Source organism: Enhydra lutris, unplaced genomic scaffold, assembly GCF_002288905.1.
Source record: "Enhydra lutris kenyoni isolate GAN:26980312 unplaced genomic scaffold, ASM228890v2 scaffoldscaffold3, whole genome shotgun sequence".
NCBI lineage: Eukaryota > Metazoa > Chordata > Mammalia > Carnivora > Mustelidae > Enhydra > Enhydra lutris.
In genome coordinates, this window is record NW_019154087.1 from 29,862,052 (window position 1) to 29,880,878 (window position 18,827).

The 18,827-nt window shown below is 36.4% G+C and overlaps 1 protein-coding gene across 2 annotated transcripts; it reads left to right on the forward strand.

Moving 5' to 3' along the window:
* Positions 1-3,021: 3,021 nt before the first annotated feature.
* LOC111155377 (late endosomal/lysosomal adaptor, MAPK and MTOR activator 3) lies at positions 3,022-18,436 on the forward strand. Of its 2 annotated transcripts, none has more exons than XM_022515529.1 (7): positions 3,022-3,141; positions 3,444-3,489; positions 6,425-6,459; positions 12,366-12,424; positions 14,441-14,574; positions 15,651-15,714; positions 17,568-18,436. In XM_022515529.1, exons 2-7 carry the CDS (start codon positions 3,481-3,483, stop codon positions 17,639-17,641), a joined length of 375 nt encoding a protein of 124 aa, XP_022371237.1. In that variant the 5' UTR covers positions 3,022-3,141; positions 3,444-3,480; the 3' UTR covers positions 17,642-18,436. The 2 variants fall into 2 exon arrangements, with proteins under 2 accessions (XP_022371237.1, XP_022371243.1); XM_022515535.1 differs by having other exon boundaries at positions 3,068-3,163.
* Positions 18,437-18,827: the final 391 nt, after the last annotated feature.

The window sequence follows — 18,827 nt, forward strand, 5'->3', positions numbered from 1 at the left end:
TAAAATGAAAAACCACTTCCAGAAATTAAAAGAACTTGCTAGAGTTCATATTTTTACTTGCCTCTAAACTTGGGAGCAAATGGTGAGGGGTCAGGGACGGATAAGAAGTTGTAGTCAGGCCCAGGATTAGAAGTTTCTTTTAACCACTTTTAGTCTACAAATGCTGAATGAGTTGCCTACAGAGTGCAAGACATTGAGGCATTATAGGAAACTGGAAAAAAAGTCCAAAACATGACCTGGCCTTCTAGGGGTTATGGTCTCATTGGGAAAGCAAAACTATGACACATAATTATGCACAAATATCAATTATTCTTGGTAACATAAAGCAGTATGCAAGAGAATGGGATATGTGAGATGTTATCAGAAAACAAGATTTAAGTATCTCAGGTAGAGGGGCACCTGGGTGGCTCAGTCGGTTAAACATCCAACTCTTGATTTCGGCCCAGGTCTCAGGGTCATGAGATTGAGCCCCTGCATCGGGCTCTACTCTGGGGATGGAGCCTGCTTAAGATTCTCTCCCTCTCTCTCCTTTTGCCCCTCCCCCGCCCCGTGTGGGCATATGCATGCTCTTTCTCTCTCAAACAAACAAACAAAAAAATGCATTATCTAAGAAAGTGAAGGGATTCAGAACATGCCACCCCAAAATATGCCACTTTGGCATTTTTTAAAAAGATTTTATTTACTTATTTGAGAGAGAGAGCATGAGTTGGGGGGGAGGGGTGCATATGGAGGGAGACCCGCAAACTCCCCTTGGAGCTGAGAGCGCAATGTGGAACTTGATCCCAGGACCTTGGGATCATGACCTGAGCAGAAGGCAGACCCTTAACCTATTGAGCCACCCAGGTGCCCACCACTTAGGCATACTGATTATTTTGAGCTGAAGGAACTAAGAAAACAGATACAGGAAGGATTCTTTGACCTCCCCTTTTACCAAAAAACAGGTCATAAAATTTCCTGTGAGAAAGGTGCCCTCCCTCTACCAGGAAGAGAACATTCTTATCACCAGACGTGAGACTGACACCAAAATGGACCTTTACAAACAAGCCTACTAAAATAATCCTTATCTTCCTTTGGTTTCACCCACATGTTTCATAATCACTGTCCCACAATTTACTGTCCATTACCCAAGCCCCTTTCCTTGTCACATCCCCACGATTTGTTGTTCTTTGTATAAAAAGGTATGTAACTTGGGCCTAGTGATGTCTTTGGACCTTATCTCCTTCTGAATACTCCCATATACACATTAAAATATTAAATAAATGTGTTTTTTTCACTGGATAATCTATCAATTCTTAGGCTCAGCCATAGAACCTAAGAGGGTAGAAGGGCAGATGTTTTTCCTTCCCTACAAGAGAAATAAGCATTTCAGTTTAAAGGACCCTCCAGAACCAGTGTGGAGAAATAATAAACAGTGATGGAAAGGTGGAGTAATCAATTTGACTGGAGTATAGGATTCACCTTAGAATGTGTTCAGAGGTAAAAGATTAGACTGTCAACTTTATCAGTCTGCAATGGTGCATCACTGAAGATTTTTTGTGCAGCAGTAATGTGCATTGTTTTGGGAAAGTTTATCTGGCCATTACTAAGTGGCTATTAATATCATCTTGCTAGATAATGGTTTGAGTGAGGAATTAAAAAATATATATAGATGAAAAAATCTGTTACAGAAAAGAAGACACAAGGAACAAAAGATAGCAGTCAAACATGACACCTGACTAGTAGAATCATGGAAATGATACAGGCACACATTATGAAAAATGTTGATGGGAGAAGTTTTTGGAGCTTTTGAGTCAGAGGTGACTGTAAGACATATATTTAGAAATATGCAACAACCGACAAGCAGCCAAAAATGTGAACCTAGAACTCTGAGGAAAGGTGCAGACTTAGGACTCACGTTCTCAGGGAAATGTGGAAAGAGAAAAACAAACTAAAGACAAGCTTTAAACGCAATGATCTAAAGAATTAGGAAAATAGAATGGGTGAGGACCTAAAATAAGTAATACAGTATCCCAAAGCTAGGAAATCAAATGGTTTAAATAAGGAAAAGGAAGTGAACTTCAATGACGTGAGTTGCTATGGAACTGTCAGGTTCACTTGTAATAATTAGATCATTTTAACAGCTGGGAGCTCTGTAGTTTACCATTTCGTCTTCTCACGGATAAACAGGAAATTAGTATCCAACTCTTCCCCCTGTCTTAAGCTAGAATTCCTTTTGCACTCCTACTTTTAGGGACTGGGAGTTGAAGATGAGTCCTTAACAAGCTCCCATAGTCTTTGTTTTCTTACCAGCTACCGTAAGTTTTTGTTACTTGTGCAAATGAGCAAGGCCCCAAACAAAAAACATGACTGCAACTAAGTCACAGCCTTCTAAATCATGAGGCAAAGAAGGAAGGTCGTCCAGTATTTGCATATACTGAGTTCCACAAATAACTGTGAAAACTCCAGAAAGCCCATGGCTCCTCTATTCAATCTAGACAAGACCTTGAGTAACCGCCCTTGAAAAGCCAAGGCAGAGGAGGTCATCAGGCTCAGAAATCTATGAACCTGGGTTTTGTTTTGTTTTAAGATTTTATTTTTAAGTAATCTCTTCACCCACCGGGGCTGGAACTCACCACCCCAAGATCATGTCATAAACTCCACTGACTCAGTCAGCCAGGCGCCCCAGGAGGCTGGGACTTCTAGACACAGGCAACTCCGCGGCAGTTCCCCCTGTAAACAACAGCCCTTCAAACGTTTTTTACCTACAAGAAAAGATATTAAGATAACAAGCCTTGAAAAACTAATGAAATCTGTGCACGCTCCCCACACAACGTCTTCCTGCATACATTTTCCGCAGGTCTCTTAGTGCCAGACGATAGCCAAGGAACCCTCTAACCTCGGGCCGGCGTCCCCACGTCCCTAGGTCTGCGCAGGCGCAAGGAGCAGCCCGCCCAGGGGCGGGGACGGGCGGGGGTGAGCCGGCGCAAAAGACCCCCGCGCCTCCCCGGAAATTTCATGTCACCGGGCTTCGGAGGCGTCGGAAGTGCTTCCTGGAGCACGGAGGAGGTCACAAGTCATGTGACGACGACTTTCAAGGTAGACTGTCTTTGAAGCTGTCCCTGAACTTACAGCTGAGAGGAACACCGCAGCCCAGAAAGCCGGGTAACTTGAGCCGCTATGCGTGGTATTGAGCCCGGGCCCCCCGGTGGCGCCGGCCAAGACTCAAAGGAGGGAGAGGACTTGCCTTCGGGCCTAGATCTTCGCGGATGGAGGGTGGAGTGGACAGAGATAGGGCATGACAGCTACTGTCTGGGTATTTGGGAACTCGCGCTCATTCCGGCTTCCCTGGTGCGAGTCCTAGAGCCGCGGATTCTTGCCTGGCCTTGATGAGAGCTGACCCCGCTTATTAGGTTGGAGGTGGGAAGAAGTGTCGAGGGGAGAGTCACCAGGAGTTTCTCTTCCAGGAGTGGACATTGATCCTGCGGGACAAAGGGGTTCGTCATGGCGGATGTGAGTTAACACACCCACACAAGAGGAAGGGGAGGATGGGAAGTTTAGGGGAGGCCTCCTGGGCGGGGAGAGGTAAAGCTTGCCAAGGAGAAATGTGTTCCCTTTTAGACCCCCACCCCCACCCCCACCCCCACACGGTTTCTGTAGACTCTGGAGTGAGTGACTAAGATGAAGAGATTTGCGGAGTCCCGAGTTTCTGCCCACAGTGGGTGTGTTGTTGTCTTGAGGTTGAGAGAATTGTTTTCTTCCCACTCCGCAGTCCAGCGGGCAGAGAGAGGCTCTGAATTCCATTTGAATTTCTAAATGTTTTGCTGCTGTGAATCTACTTTTTTCCAGTAAGTGGTCATGATGTCTCTGTAGATTCACTGGAGCAAATTGAGATGACTTCTGACTGATACCTCTTTAGCACAGAAGTAAAACCCAAATTTTAAGTTTAGGAAACTTAATTGTACTAGTTACTAGAAACAACAGGGAATTAATACTACTAATGTTCGTGTCTATATTTTACATCCTGTTTTATTACTTACATACTGGGAACTCTTCATTGAACATATACTCATTTAATTCTAACAAATTTTATGAAGTAGGCACTGTTACTGTCCTTGTGTTCTAGATGGGGAGGCTAAGGCATAGAAAGATCATGTAACTTGCCTCTGGTTACACAGCTGGTAAGTTGTAATGTCAAGATACCACCCCAGGCAGTCTGACTCCAGGGCTTATGCTCTTAACCACTAGGCTAAATGATCACTCAACATTAATATTGAATGTGATTTTTCTTTTTAGGTTGCAAGACTGTATGTTTGAGTATTTAGGAACTTTGTATGCCTTTATCACTCCATTTTTGAGTGTCTGTCATTATGTTCTTGAGAACATATTCTCCAGTCATAGTCAAACACTGTGTATCTATTGAGTATCACCTTGCAAAGTTTGTTGTAATAAGGGCTGTGTGTGAAATAGAGATGATGAAGGTATAATTCCTCTCCATAAGGTTTTTTTTTTTTAATATTTTACTTATTTGTCAGAGGGAGAGCTCATGCATGTGAGCACACGAGCACAAGGAGTGGCAGGCAAAGGAGAAGCAGACTCCCCTCTGAGCAAGGAGCCTGATGTGGGACTCCATCCCAGGATCCCGGAATCGTGACCTGAGCCAAGGCAGACACTTAACCAACTGAGCCACCCAGGCATCCCTCCATGAGGGTTTAAAAAAAATTTTTTTTAAGTATAATAGGCAGGTGGTCATAAATGTATATACATAATTGTGTGAAAATTCAAAAGAAAGAGGGATTACATCTCGTTGGTGTGTATCAGGAAGGCCTATTTGAAGTATTTGGTGATTGAGATTAGCTCTAAATAATGAGTAGCACTTTTTCTTAAAGTTGATAGAGAATTACTATTAAAATGAATAGTGTAAACAAAGTTTGAGAGATGGGAAAGGGAAAGGTATGTGGAGTAGCTGTGAGTAGTCCACTTTTGCTGGGGTTGAGAATATGTATGAGGGAGTGATAGGAAGCAGGACTGTAAAATTAGCTGTAAACCATATTGTAGAGAAGCCCAAATGTTAAAAGAATTTGTAGAGAATTTATTCAACAGTGGAGAGTCATTCAGACATTGGTTCTCAACCCCAGCTGCACAGGGGATCATCTGGGGAGCACCTGTAGCACAGGTGGAGAAGGAGAATAATATGGTTATTGGCATTATGTAGAACTAACTGTATGGGATAGAAGTGGAAGATCAGTTTACCAGTTGGGAGGCCAGCACAAGTCACAGATAATTTTTAAAGTGAAACTAAATTGTAATGTCAGTTGAAAAGGAAAGGAAGAGGGGCACCTGGGTGACTCAGTCAGTTAAACGTCTGCCCTTAGCTCAGGTCTTCATGCTTCTCCCTCTCCCTCTGCCTGCTGCTCCCCCTGATTGAGCTCAGTCTCTCTGTGTGAAATAAATAAATAAAATCTTTAAAATAAAAAAAGAAAGAAAAAAGGAGAGGAAGAGGTCATTTTAAAAACATTTGACTTCACAAATCATTTAAAGGTGATAAAGGTGAGGTTAGGGTTGAATGTTACTCTGTGTTTCAGACCTGAATAATGGCATTGGTGGTGGCATTAGTAGAGACAAGAAGAGATTGAGGAAATCTGGATTCTGCATGAAACATAATGAGTTGAGTTTTAATGTGTGTGTTTAAGATAAGAGCAGAGATAAGGTGGTGGTCATAACATGAAATAAAGTGAACATTCAGGTCTCGAGAATAGTAGGGAATAGAGGTTCAAAACAACAGACTCCTGATTTACCTATGTAGACCTCATAATTCCTACCTGGATTGTCAGTGAAATTCCCTGGGTGAGAAAGTGTAACAAGAGGAAATAAAATAGTCTTTTTTTTTTCTTTATTCCTAATTATGTTCCATGCTTAACACTTGATACATGTTGTCATTTATCTTTAGTCATGAAAAGAAACAGAATTTCAGAGAAGTTAATTTACCCAGGATTGCTAAAAAGTAATGTGAGAAAGTTTATCTACAAACATGGAAAGATGTTTATAATATATTGTCAAGTTAACAGGACAATAGCAACAGGATGTAAAATAGTATGAAAAATATGATCTAATTTTACAGCTAATATGTATTTGCCCAGATATGCTGCTCAGTTTACATACATCTTCTCAATAAATGTTAAAAACAGTCTTATGAGATAGGTTCTGTGATTATCCCTTCTCAACAGATAATGAAACTGGGGCTTAGAGAGAAAGGTTAAATAACTTGTTTTAAGTCACACAGTATCAAAATCAAAAAGAAAAAAAAACACAAGGAAAAAAGATTATAAATTATGATTTAATTTATAATCTTGAAATTATAAATGTGGATACCTGAAATGTGGGTAGGACAGTTTCTAGAGAACCAGTACATATTGATATAACATGACTTTTTTATATTCTCTTTCAGGACCTAAAGCGATTCCTGTATAAAAAATTACCAAGGTAAAAAATTACTAATTTGTTAATATATGTCGATTTTATGTAGCATTTTGTTTCTATTTATTTTAGACTAATAGTATGTGTATATTATATTGTTATTTAACGTTTTCAAATACTTGGCACTAGACAGTACAAGAAATGTTCTTTGAATTTGTGGATAAATACTATCAGGCCTAGAGAAGTTACATGACTTGTTGTCTGAGGTTAAATAGCTCGTGAATGCCAGAGAGCTAGAACTCCTATTTCTTGCCACTTTTAGAGTTTTTTCAAATATACTATCATAACAGTTTACTGGGTTATATTTTGAGATAGAGTAATTTTAAGGAGAAAAACACTAGAGCTTGCCTTTTCTTTAGTATTACTTTTAAGACCTAATTGCAGAGTTTGTGTAATCCAAAAATGCTAGATGTAGATAGCAGTTCATGCTCGGAAAAATCACAAGGCTTTCTTTTTGCCTGCCCCCAATCCATTTGATGTACCATTATCAATTTGGCTGTGTGTGGAGAACAGCAGACTTCCTTTTAAGATATTTTTATGACTCAAAGGACTTTGTCATTTTAGTTATATTAAAATTCACATTTAGTTTAGTGTAAAGTAATACCTTAGAGTTAAGGACATGAGAGAGAGAAAAACATCCATTTTCACATTCCAGCATAATTGAATAACCTTTGAGGTGTAATGTAGCAGAATATGTGGTGAGATCCTTTTTTTTTTTTTTTTAACTTCTTTTTTTATTCTCCTAATGTGTGAATTTAAAAAGGTTTTGGATGTCAGTTCATTTCCGTAGGTAGTTAAAAAGAAACAAACAAAAAAAATTCTCATTTAGATTTTTGCCTGAATTGTTTGATGTGGTTTGACTATTAACTTGTGCCTTTACCCTGACTATAAGCCAGTAGAAATTAATGGTATTATCTCCTGGGTTTGATTTATGTATATTTGTCTGTATTCGGGAAAAAAATACTATTATATTCAGGAAGAAAATATTATTGAAGTGTTAAATAATTGTTACCTTTGGCTTTGCATTAATGTAGTATTTAAATTCATTTTTACTCTCTTCTTTCTAGTGCAAACTGGAACACTGACTCTGTTCTCAACGTAATGATGAGCAGGCAGTCCTAGCTTTGCACGGTAGTTCAGGGCAATAAAATGACTGTACATGCTGAAACTGTCCACAGCAATTTTAGTAATCCCTGGGAAAAATGACAGTTGTTTTCTGATGTTTAGAAAATTTTGTCAAAACCTTAAAACCTCTTTTGTTGGTTCTGTTTGAGGGAATGGAAACAAATGCTAAAAGCAGTATTTGTTTAATATACTGCAGTTTAAAAACAGTGGAAATACTACTAATGTTTATTTCTTCGTAGAAAACTTCTCGAGTATAGTTTGAACAGTGCCTACTTCTTTGCATATACAGTAAAATAATATGAAAGGTATAACCTTAAGATAAGGAGTAGGCATCTTTTCTGTGCCTTCAAATGAACATACTCCTTTCTAAGTTTGGATCAGCTTCCACCATTTTGTCCTTTGTACTGTAGATGTTGTGCGAAGTTTTTTGCCAGCGTCACTTCCTCTGGGCTGTCTTCATCCTTTTCATCCCGAGCACTTGCCTAATTACTGTCCGTGAATGCACTTGCACGAAGTTCCTCTGGCTGTACGTCCTGTGCACAACAGCAAAAGCGTCAACATTCTTTTGGCCGGTTATTTCTTCTCGAGGTGTTGACTTTCTGCTTGAATTTCACTTCCAGCATTGTCACTTTCCTTCCTTTGCTGTATTTCATCTTGATTAGCCAGTTCCCTATTTCAGTTCTGTTTTTCTTTTTAATGTCATATGCTTTACCATTAGAAAATAAGGAGATAACACTCTGTACTTTACCGTCCCTGCATACACTGAGGAACGGATGCTCGGTGACCAGTCACCAACACATTTTGAAAGAAGTGATGTGGCTGGTTCCTGATACAGTTCGATCTGTCACTTACAAAGTTGTTCACGTTAGTGAGGTTTGTACTGTATATATTTACTCACTATACCATACTTCCTGAAATTTGAGCCTTGCTTTCAGGGGGAGTGGTGTTATTTAGTTCAACTGTGAGAACTAAAATGTGTCCCTGTTGGAACTGTACAAAATGAAGGTTTCTGTGTTTCTCTGTATCTGCCTTCTTGGAGATCTGGCATATTGAAAGGATGGTAAAATTGACCAGTAGAGTTGGAGGGAAATCCTGCACTGGCAACAGAATATAGGAGCAGAAGCATAGTTGATATTTGTAAAAAGGGTAATTGTTAAAGTGTCATGAAAATATTTCTATAGTGGAAGAAAGGGCTTTCCATGTACTTTGTTTTAGTTTGGTTCCCCCGCCCCCAAAATGAGCAAGGCCAGTTTGATTCATATTCATTCATGACTTTTTCTTGAAAGTAGGCTTAGTGTATCCCAAAAGCTAAAGGACTGAAGAAATAATATTGAACACTTAAAAAGAAAAGTAATAAAATACACATTTGATTTGTTGCTAGATGTATGTAAAGTGAAGGGATTTGGACGAAGGCAACTTGGCTTCAGAGCTGTGGGTTCATGCTTTTAATTGTTAGAGCTATACCTCTCAACACGGAGTCAGTAAATGGAATACGTTTTTGTTCATTTTTAAATTCTCTGCTAAAAACAGTTTTTGAATTTCTATTTTTAAGTCTAGTTGTGACCCAAAGTAGGCTCAGGCTTTAATAGTCACAATTTTTGTGTTTTAAAATAACCAGAAGTTTTGTTATTATATATGTAAAAGGAAGTATGGTGTCTGATTACAAATACAATATTTGGGTTTTTTTTGGAATAAAAATGTTTGTTTTATTAAGCTTAAGGTTTAGATGTCTGCAGAATATTTCATAACATTTAATTCCTTCCAGAAGTACAGTGTACCTATTAACGCATCATGCTTATTTTCAACTACTAGTAAAATCTACTTATGTTATTTTTTTGTTCACTCTATGTAGAATTGGAAACAACTTATATATTTGTGACCTGATTTCTTTTAGTGGGTATTTTTAGTATATGAGTAATTTTTCTACTTTGTTGGGCATTTACCTCTGTGAATTTAAAATCCATTAAAAAGAGATTCTTTATTTCTTTTTTTTTTTTAAGATTTTATTTATTTATTTTACAGACAGAGATCACAAGTAGGCAGAGAGGCAGAGGGGGTTGGGGGAAGCAGGCTCCCCACTGAGCAGAGTGCCCTATGCGGGGCTCGATCCCAGGACCCTAAGATCATGACCTGAGCCTAAGGCAAAGGCTTAACCCACTGAGCCACCCAGGCGCCCCAAAAGTGTTTATTTCTGCCTCCCTTTTTGGTGCACTAGTTGGCATTTAAGTTAATTATCTTGAAAATAAGAGAAAAGAAACTATGGTGACACAGATATTTCTAAACATTTTTTTTGTAGTACTCTTTACCTGCTTTTTAATTTGTTTATCTTTTGAGTAGGCAGTACATTCATAAAGTTCAAGATTCAGAAGGTAACTGAAGGACAATAGTGAAAAGTTTCCTATCCTGTCCGCCAGCCACACAGTTCCCTTCTCAGGGATACCCAGTACCTTCAAAGATACTTTACACACCTGCAAACAAGCATGTATATAAACACACATAGGTCATAGTTGAGACTGTTAAAACAAATACCATAGATTAGATTTCCTATAAATAACCAAAATTTATTTCTCACGGTTCTAGAGGCTGGAACTCCAAGATCAAGGTGCCAACATGATTCTGAATTGCAGATTGCAGACTTCCCATATCTTCATATGGTAGAAGGAGGGCTAGCTATCTCTCTAGCCTTAAGTAAGGGCACTGTATGATATCTGAGGGCTCCACCTCCCCCCCATTCTGATGACCTCCCAAAGGCCCCGCCTCCAGATACCATCACAGTGGGATTTAGGTTTCAACATGAATTTTGCAGGCTGACATAATCATTCAGTCCATCACAACATATACATACATGTACCTACCCTTGTTATTATGTAAGTTTTGCTTCCTAGACATACTGTTCAAAACTTGTTTTCACTTCACAATATACTTTTGAGATCAGTCCTTCGCAGTACATGCAAAGTGCTGTTTCTTTGTTTTTAATGGCTGCAGAATATTCTATTGTGTATGTGTGTTATAATTTATTGGACTCGTTCTTCTTGATAGGCAGGTTTCTAGTTTTTTCCTATTTCAAGTCATGTTGCTGTTGATAACTGTACAAAGTAGTTTCTGTGTGTGCAAGTATCAGTAGGATATACTTTTATATAACCTAGTTTTTAATTAAGAAGAATTTGCTTTATAAATTAACCTTACAAGAGGACATTTTAATGTATAGATAATTCCAGGATTGAATGATAATAAAAAATAATACCAGTAAATGTTTATACAGGTTATTTCATCATTTTTACTTTTAACGTGAGGTTCATAAATGGTAGTGTTCATAACATTTTCTCAAAAAAAAAATTTTTTTTAAGAATTTTTATTTGTTTATTTGACAGACAGAGACCACAAGTAGGCGGAGAGGCAGGCAGAGAGAGAAGGGAAGCAGGCTCCCCGCTGAGCAGAGAGCCCGATGCGGGGCTCGATCCCAGGACTCTGGGACCATGACCTGAGCTGAAGGCAAAGGCTTTAACCCACTGAGTCACCCAGGCGCCCCCATTTTCTCAAAATTTAATAACACTTCTCTTAAAAGTTTCTCTTAAAAGACTTAAAAGTTGGCGATTCATAGACCTGTACCCCTGGTGATAAAAATACATTATATGTTTATAAAAAAATTTTAAATTTTAATAAGAGGGAAAAAAATAAATAAATAAAAGTAAAATTGCAGTCTCCAAAAAAAGAAGACTTAAAAGTTTTTGCCACTGGGATCTTTAAAATTTAATTTCAGTGTATAGTATGATTATTCCTTATTTCTAACTTAAAACATTAAGGTTAACACAATAAGGAGTGGATAATCTGAGTTGGAGTAGGAACGTTGAACGTATTTCTGAATAGCAATCTTGGATATTACAAGATCATGGAACTGAAAGTTTGAGAATGTTTTCCCATTCTAATTTTTAGCACTTTAGTTTTGTAGCTCTAGAAATTCTCTTATGAGTTAATACTTAAACTGTACTAATAAATTGTCAGTGTGCGCAGATGACACTCTGATGCTAATTACTAATAATTAATATTTTTGAATTTTAACTATGTACCAGCCTCTACATTATTATTTTATTAAATTTTATAATAATTACATAAATACAGTTATTCCCATTTTCATATTGTTAATGGAGGCTTACAAAGTTTTCATAATTGGCCCAGGGTAGTGTAAATAGTACGCTAGGCGGGACTAGATGGTTATAGTCTTGACCATTCCACTCGCTGCTTCTTATGTAGGCATAGCTGAAGAGATTGCTACATGACCTTCATTCTTTCCATTCTGTTCCTTCAGCCTAACTCAGTCTTTCTGCCCCTCTTCTCTTGACCAGTGCTGTAACATCTCAGCTTAGCTGTCACCGTCTCAGGGAAGCCTTCCCTGACCCACTTGTGTAGATCAACCACCTTTTTATAGGTTCTTATAACCCACAGATATCTTGATGGCACTTGATACCATTGTCACTGTAGCTGCTGCTGATAACCTGTCACACTTGCATAAATAAAGGAAAGATAATTAACAATTATAATGGAGAATTATGCATGTTTTAGATCTTTATCAATAGCATAAATTTGTGAAGATTATAAGCATGATAGTAATACACATGTTTATTCAATTTCTAGAAGTTTTGGCAGACATCTAGGAACTTTTGAGGTCAGTAACTGAGTTGACATAGTTTTTCAGAAATGTACATGAAAATCCCCAGAATGACTTTGAGGTGCATATTTTGAGAAAATGAAATGCTTCATAAGATTTTAACTTCTTTTTTTCCTTCTAGTGTTGAAGGGCTCCATGCTATTGTTGTGTCAGACAGAGATGGAGTCCCCGTTATTAAAGGTAAAACTGTGCCTGCCTGCCAGTGTCATGTTTGCTTTTGAATAAAACATACTTAGGTCTGAGTAGTGCAGAAGGCAAGCATGTAAAAGCTGTTTCAATAAATCCAGGAGATGGTCTTAGTTTGGGGGAAGATGTTCGCTTTTGTATGTGGAAGGCTTCATTGGAGCTTATAACTTACTACATGTTGAATGATTGTGTCACCATTGAGAGTTTAAGCATGGATTTATCACAAGCCCAGTTTTTCATGAAAGACATTAGTGGCGTAATGTCAAGAGTAAATGTCAGTGCTGGGGGACTGGGACTGTATGTAGCTACATATATTGTACACACAGACTTCCCCTGACATCTGTTTGGTGGTTTGGAGATAAACTTTCATACATTTGAATTAACATATTGTTTTGCTGAATCTTTATTGATTTTCTCCTTACTTACTGGAAATAAGATTTTTTTTAAACTTTTAACTTCACAATTACTTTAGTTAACCAGACTCTAACAAGACTTTCTTACCTAAAGAAGAGCTTGTTAACCTAAAAAAAGAAAAAAAATTTTGCGTGATTTTCAGGAGGTTTTTTTTGTTTTGTTTTGTTTTGTTTTGTTTTGTTTTAGATTTTAGTTAGTTATTTGAGAGAGTGTGTGTATGTGTGCATGTGCTTAGGCAGGCAGGGGGAGAGGGACAAGCAGACTCTGGCTAGAGCTCCAGCTAGAGCTGGAGCACAGATCCCAATGTGGGGCTCTATCCCTGGGCCCTGAGGTTATGACATGAGCTGAAATCAAGAGTTGGTCGCTTAGTCGACTGAACTACCCAGGCTCCCCTGAGCTTTAGTCTTTAAGTATATATGATGTCACTGAGTGACTGTGTATTAAGACCATTTTTAATACTTGTGTCTTAAGGCAGTATCACATGAATGTTCATAGTTGTATAGGGACGCTATAATAGCTTTATCAAAGAAAGATGAAATGATTTTCTTTACATTTTGTTTACAGTTTTCCACCCGAAGTTATCATATATGTCAGATAATTTTAGACCTTAGAATTAAAAGGAAGTTTAGAAATCACCTAATTTAGTTCTTTCATTTTGTAAACAGAGATGGTCAAGTGCAAAGAGTGCATTGTTAGTACAAAGTTGCACATGAGTCAGTGACAAGATAATACTAGAATACATATAATATATTATGTATATTACATATACATAATATATATAGTATACATACTATATATGTATGTATACTCTCTATATATACTATATATTATGTATATGTATATACTATATATTATGTATATGTATATAATATACATAATATATATAGTATAACAAATATATTAGAAACAAAATACTGTAACTATAATTATAATAGAACCATTATCTTCTGATGTGTAGTTCAGTGTGCGTTCTAACCCACCATAAAACATAGATGGCTGTGGGCAAGTCAGTCGCCTGCCTTTTTGCCTTTACTCAGTTCTGAACAAAATTAAAATAATCGGCAGCTCTAATTTTCTTTCTTAGGAGCTCTGTGTTAAAGCGATTGGTACAACTAACTCCATTTAGGCCTTTTAATGAGTGAAAGAAACTTAAAACAGATGGCCACCTCTAAATTTATTAATATCTATAAGTAATGCTGCTATAGGTTTTATGAGAGAAAAATTTTCTGGAAGCTTTTTTCATTATTCTAGCTTGGCTCTCGGTTAACCAGAATATTCAGTTTATTAAACATACTGATTAATTTGTGTTTTAAAGTAGCTATTAAGAAAATTAAACATTTAGTATTCTTTAAAAAAAAAAATTGTGAGAACCAGTATTTCTTTCCTTAGTTATGATCACTCAATTTCTGGTGAAGCAGTTTTTCTCACCTAAATTGATGAGACCCAGTTAGTGATACGATTTTCAGTATTGTGAAGCATAATAGCCCTTCTCTCAGTATTTTCACTGATTTATGTTTAAAAAAAGAAAAAGTGCGGTAAACTTCTCTCTGTCCTATCCACTGCATGATTTTTTTTTTAAATCGTTTGTATTTCCAGTGGCCAATGATAATGCCCCAGAGCATGCTTTGAGACCTGGTTTCTTATCTACTTTTGCCCTTGCAACAGACCAAGGGAGCAAACTTGGACTTTCAAAAAACAAAAGTATCATCTGTTACTATAACACCTACCAGGTAGGTTCATAATTATAGAGCAGTTTGCTGTTTTCAACTGTTGTTATGCCTTCTATATAAAATAGCTTGTGTTTTTATTCTAAATTTTAGTTTTGAAGCGTGGATGACATTTTAAAATTTTAGTCTTCAAATTGGTTGTGTTGAATTGTAGTAATTGTCTTCACATTTTATACCAGGAATTAATTAATGTGGAAAAGTAGTCAAAAGATTTATTAATAAAATATGTTATTCTAAAAAGGGAAGTCAGGTCACTATTACCTCCAGTAGATGGTGCCCTTAGCTTAACAAATGTGATTTCTCAAATAACACACTTTTTTTTGTTGTGACAAATAAAAAATTTTCCCTTGACAGTTAGGATAAGTTATTGAAATTTGTTACTGCTGCTAATTCCTTCATTTGGTTTGGAAGATGTATTTTCAGTGAGGTTATCATGAAGGAATTTCATTGCTACATACCTCTTGGTCCCCAGCTGCATTTTCTTATTTAGAATAAATTAATTGCTTCTACTTTAGAGCAGTGTTTCCCAGAGTTTGATTCGTGTACTGCTGATGTTACACATTATATTTTTATTTTAAAACTTCATATTTTCATGTGTATTGGACAGAAGATAACAACCCTTTTGATCTTCAATTTCATCAATAAGGATTAGTTTGAAGCTAAGTTTTTTTAAACGATAGTTGATTTGAAGGTAACTTAAATTTAAATTAATAGTGGTACACAGGAGGCAGGGAAATCATGAAGGTATAAATACTTGAAGGAGAAATACTGACTTCAGCCATTTAATTATCAAGTGTTTGTGGAGCCCCTGCCATGTAATAATTGACACACCACTGGTCTTTGGGAGGTAAAGAGGTGAAGGTGGCATAGTCCCACCTTTAGATCTCTCCAGGCTGAGTAATGATAATGGCTCTAAGAGATACTCAGTAAGTCTGTTGAATGGAAATACTTGTTTTCAGCTCTTTCATATTACATAATGGGGTAGGTAGTATCTTACACATTGGCCATTTAAATAAAGTTTTGAAAGATTAAGGTATTTCATTTGAATAACATTATTTAGATCTTAACTTTCTTTTTAGGTTGTTCAATTCAATCGTTTACCTTTGGTGGTGAGTTTCATAGCCAGCAGCAATGCCAATACAGGTGTGTTTTAACTACCTTAAATACAGCTTTTAATTTCTTATAATACCATATCTGAACAGTCTAATATGATCGGAATAGTAGATTTAGAGTAAAAAAAGCTGAATTCATGACCTACCTCCACCATCTATTCCTTGGTCTCCAGAAAAGTTTAACTTCTGTGACTTCTGTTTTCCCTGGCTATATAATGGAGCTAATATCTGCTTTCTCTGTCTCATGGGGTTATTTTCTAGTTCAAATGAGACATCGTATGGGTAGGTGATCCTTGAAGATAGAAAGGAAAATTAAATTATCTTCACCCCTTGAATGCTACATCTTGCTCACATTAAAACAGCTTAAGAAAACACAAAAAGAGTAGAGTAGATAACCACACACATAAAATAGTCAAGGATGAATTCAATTCTATGTAGACCCATCTATTAGTTGGTAAAATCTTGAATGATACTGGGCAACATTAATGTGATTGAGAATTCTAAGAGCATGACTAGGATGAATTTAAACATGTGTTCTTCCTGAGGTTCGAAGAATTTGAGAACAAACACCAGGAAGCTGTACTTGCTATGGCAGATCATAAGATCCCATTATATTCAATAGCCCTCACTGGATATTTATGTTTAAAATAATGACTGTATTCTATAATTAACATGCTCCCTTTTGGATAAAGTGGTTTTTTTTTTTTTTCTTTTTTTTTTTTTAAGTATTGTCTTCTTTAGATTTGGCTGCCATTTAGAACTATTATGCATTCATTTTCTGTTTTTTTTCTTTCCAAGTTGTTTGACCAAATCTCTTTCCAGCTATGTCACTGAAACATGTTCTTTAGATTCCTCATCTTTAAAGTGAGGGGTTTAGATTTGATGATTTAGAAGGTCTCTTCCATTTCTAAATGTTTTGAAGCTGTAAAATGCTCTGTGTGAAAACACTTTGTTAATTATGTAGGATAGTATTGGTGTTGACATTTAAAATATACTAAACCTTAATTGTGATGTCACCATCATGTACTAAATCATCACTTGTTATAAATTTTGATAATATAATAGAATTACATTTTAGTATCTAGAGTAATTTTCTAGATTTTCTTAATTGTGATAAGTCACCATCATGTACTAAATCAACACTTGTTATAAATTTTGATAATAGAATTATATTTTAGTATCTAGAATAATTTCAGAATTTTTTAAGCAAGATCTTTGAGCATTAAACAGTGTCTAAGATATATAAGATATATAGTTTTTCACTCTGGTAAACTAAGGAGAAGCTAGATATGCTCATTTTTACACTACTTTGTCTCCCAGATTCAGCACTGAATTTTAGACCTGGAAGTTTATATTTTATGCTCCTACCATTCATCTCTAAAATTAATTTTTTCACTTGAAAGACCTATTTATGCTTTAGCTTTACCAAATTTATAAAATAAACATAATATTTCTTTGTTCAAGGTTGAAGCAGGTGTCTTCCTCTGTTTTGATAAAGTCCATTAAAATTTGTTCAGGAAAAAGGGTACCTTTTTAGGTAAAAATCTTGTATCATTTCTGAATGAGTACAGATTTTGAAATAGTAGAGTATGAATTAAAGTTTTCCTTTCAAAACTAACAAAATTACAGTGCATATAATTCATTTTATACCTTCTAATGCATATAAATATTTTTCATTTATTCACTTTAATAATAGATGAAGAAAGTAAGCTTCGTAATGAAAAGGGTGTTTGATTAGTTAGAATTACAGTATTTTGCTTTACGGGGAGTAAACTAGATCTTGTTTGCTTTTTAGTAACTAAATTTTAACAGGAGGAAACCTAAGTCAAAAACTTTCTTAGGAACATTTCTCTGATGTTCTAATTTTCTTAATCTCTGTTTTAGGACTCATTGTCAGCCTAGAAAAGGAACTTGCTCCGTTATTTGAAGAATTGAGACAAGTTGTGGAAGTTTCTTAATCTGGCAGTGGTTTTGATGTACACTTTATTTTCATTATAACCGATAAAATATCAATCCAGCAATCTTTAGACCACAACAGTCCTTGTATCCATGTACTAAAGAAAGGGTCCCTTTTCCCACCTGACACTAAAGATAGAGCCCATAGAAACAATTTATGGACAGACTGATTTTTATCTTTTCTTGTGTAGGGTCTTTTCTTAATGTAGTGAGATCTGGGGTTACCACAGAGATGGTTCAGTACATCACAGCTCCCATGGAGTTAATCCAGTCACAAATATGCATGAGATTCTATTCAGTGGGTCAGAATCAAAATGGTACTTTGATCCACTTAAGCCATGAAGTGCTCCCTATTATATAGTATGCCCAGGCCTGCACAATGAGGCAGACCCTTTTTATTGTGAATAGTAATGAGGACATATTTTTCTTTATATTGTTTTATTTCTTTGCATTGAGTGTGAGGAAGATAAAATGGCTTAGTAAAAGTAATAAAATCAGTACAATCACTAACTTTTCTATGTATATATTATTTTACAATATAGATGAATATTACTAATTGATTTGATTCTTCTCAGAGGGTGCTGTGCTGCTCTTTAATTAAATTGAAAATGATAGCTAATGTTTTTTTCTCCACTCTGCTTTCTATAACCAGTCAGTGTTTTAATGGTTGTGTGTTCTTTATAAAATTTAGAAGTGATTCATAATTGAATTCTGCTTCCAGTATTGGTATTTATGTAAGCATGGTAGTAAAGCCATTTTTTTTCATACGTAAGTATAAATAAAATAGTATTTTTTAAGTATACTTTGAACACTAAATAGGTTTCTTTCCTGGCTTCTTTCAGAAGTTTAAAGACTATAATTAACTGAATTCACTTTCAACTATGTGCATAAGCAATGAGTGTTGCTAATGGATACTGGTTTGGAGACAGATTTACCTGGTGTCAGTTGGAAAACAAACCTTATCCATGAGCTTCATTTAATCTCTATGAAAGAAGTATCTTGGTTCTAGAATATGCCCTTTATATTCAGGAAGGCAGTCTATCATTCAGAGTTGTTAGTTTCCTCCTAGGTTCTTTGACAATCAGAGTTAGTCACGGGAGGAGTTCAGTGCATGTGCATTGAGCGCCTAGGTGTGCCGTGTACCAGAGCGGCCACGTTGCAGGGTTCTGAAGAGTATAATTCACATCC

Excerpts from the sequence above, each read along its gene's own strand:
- LOC111155377 (XM_022515529.1), top strand. Across the intron at positions 6,460-12,365 it reads CTGTATAAAAAATTACCAAG|TGTTGAAGGGCTCCATGCTA; the intron begins GTAAAAAATTAC and ends TTTTCCTTCTAG. Across the intron at positions 14,575-15,650 it reads GTTACTATAACACCTACCAG|GTTGTTCAATTCAATCGTTT; the intron begins GTAGGTTCATAA and ends CTTTCTTTTTAG.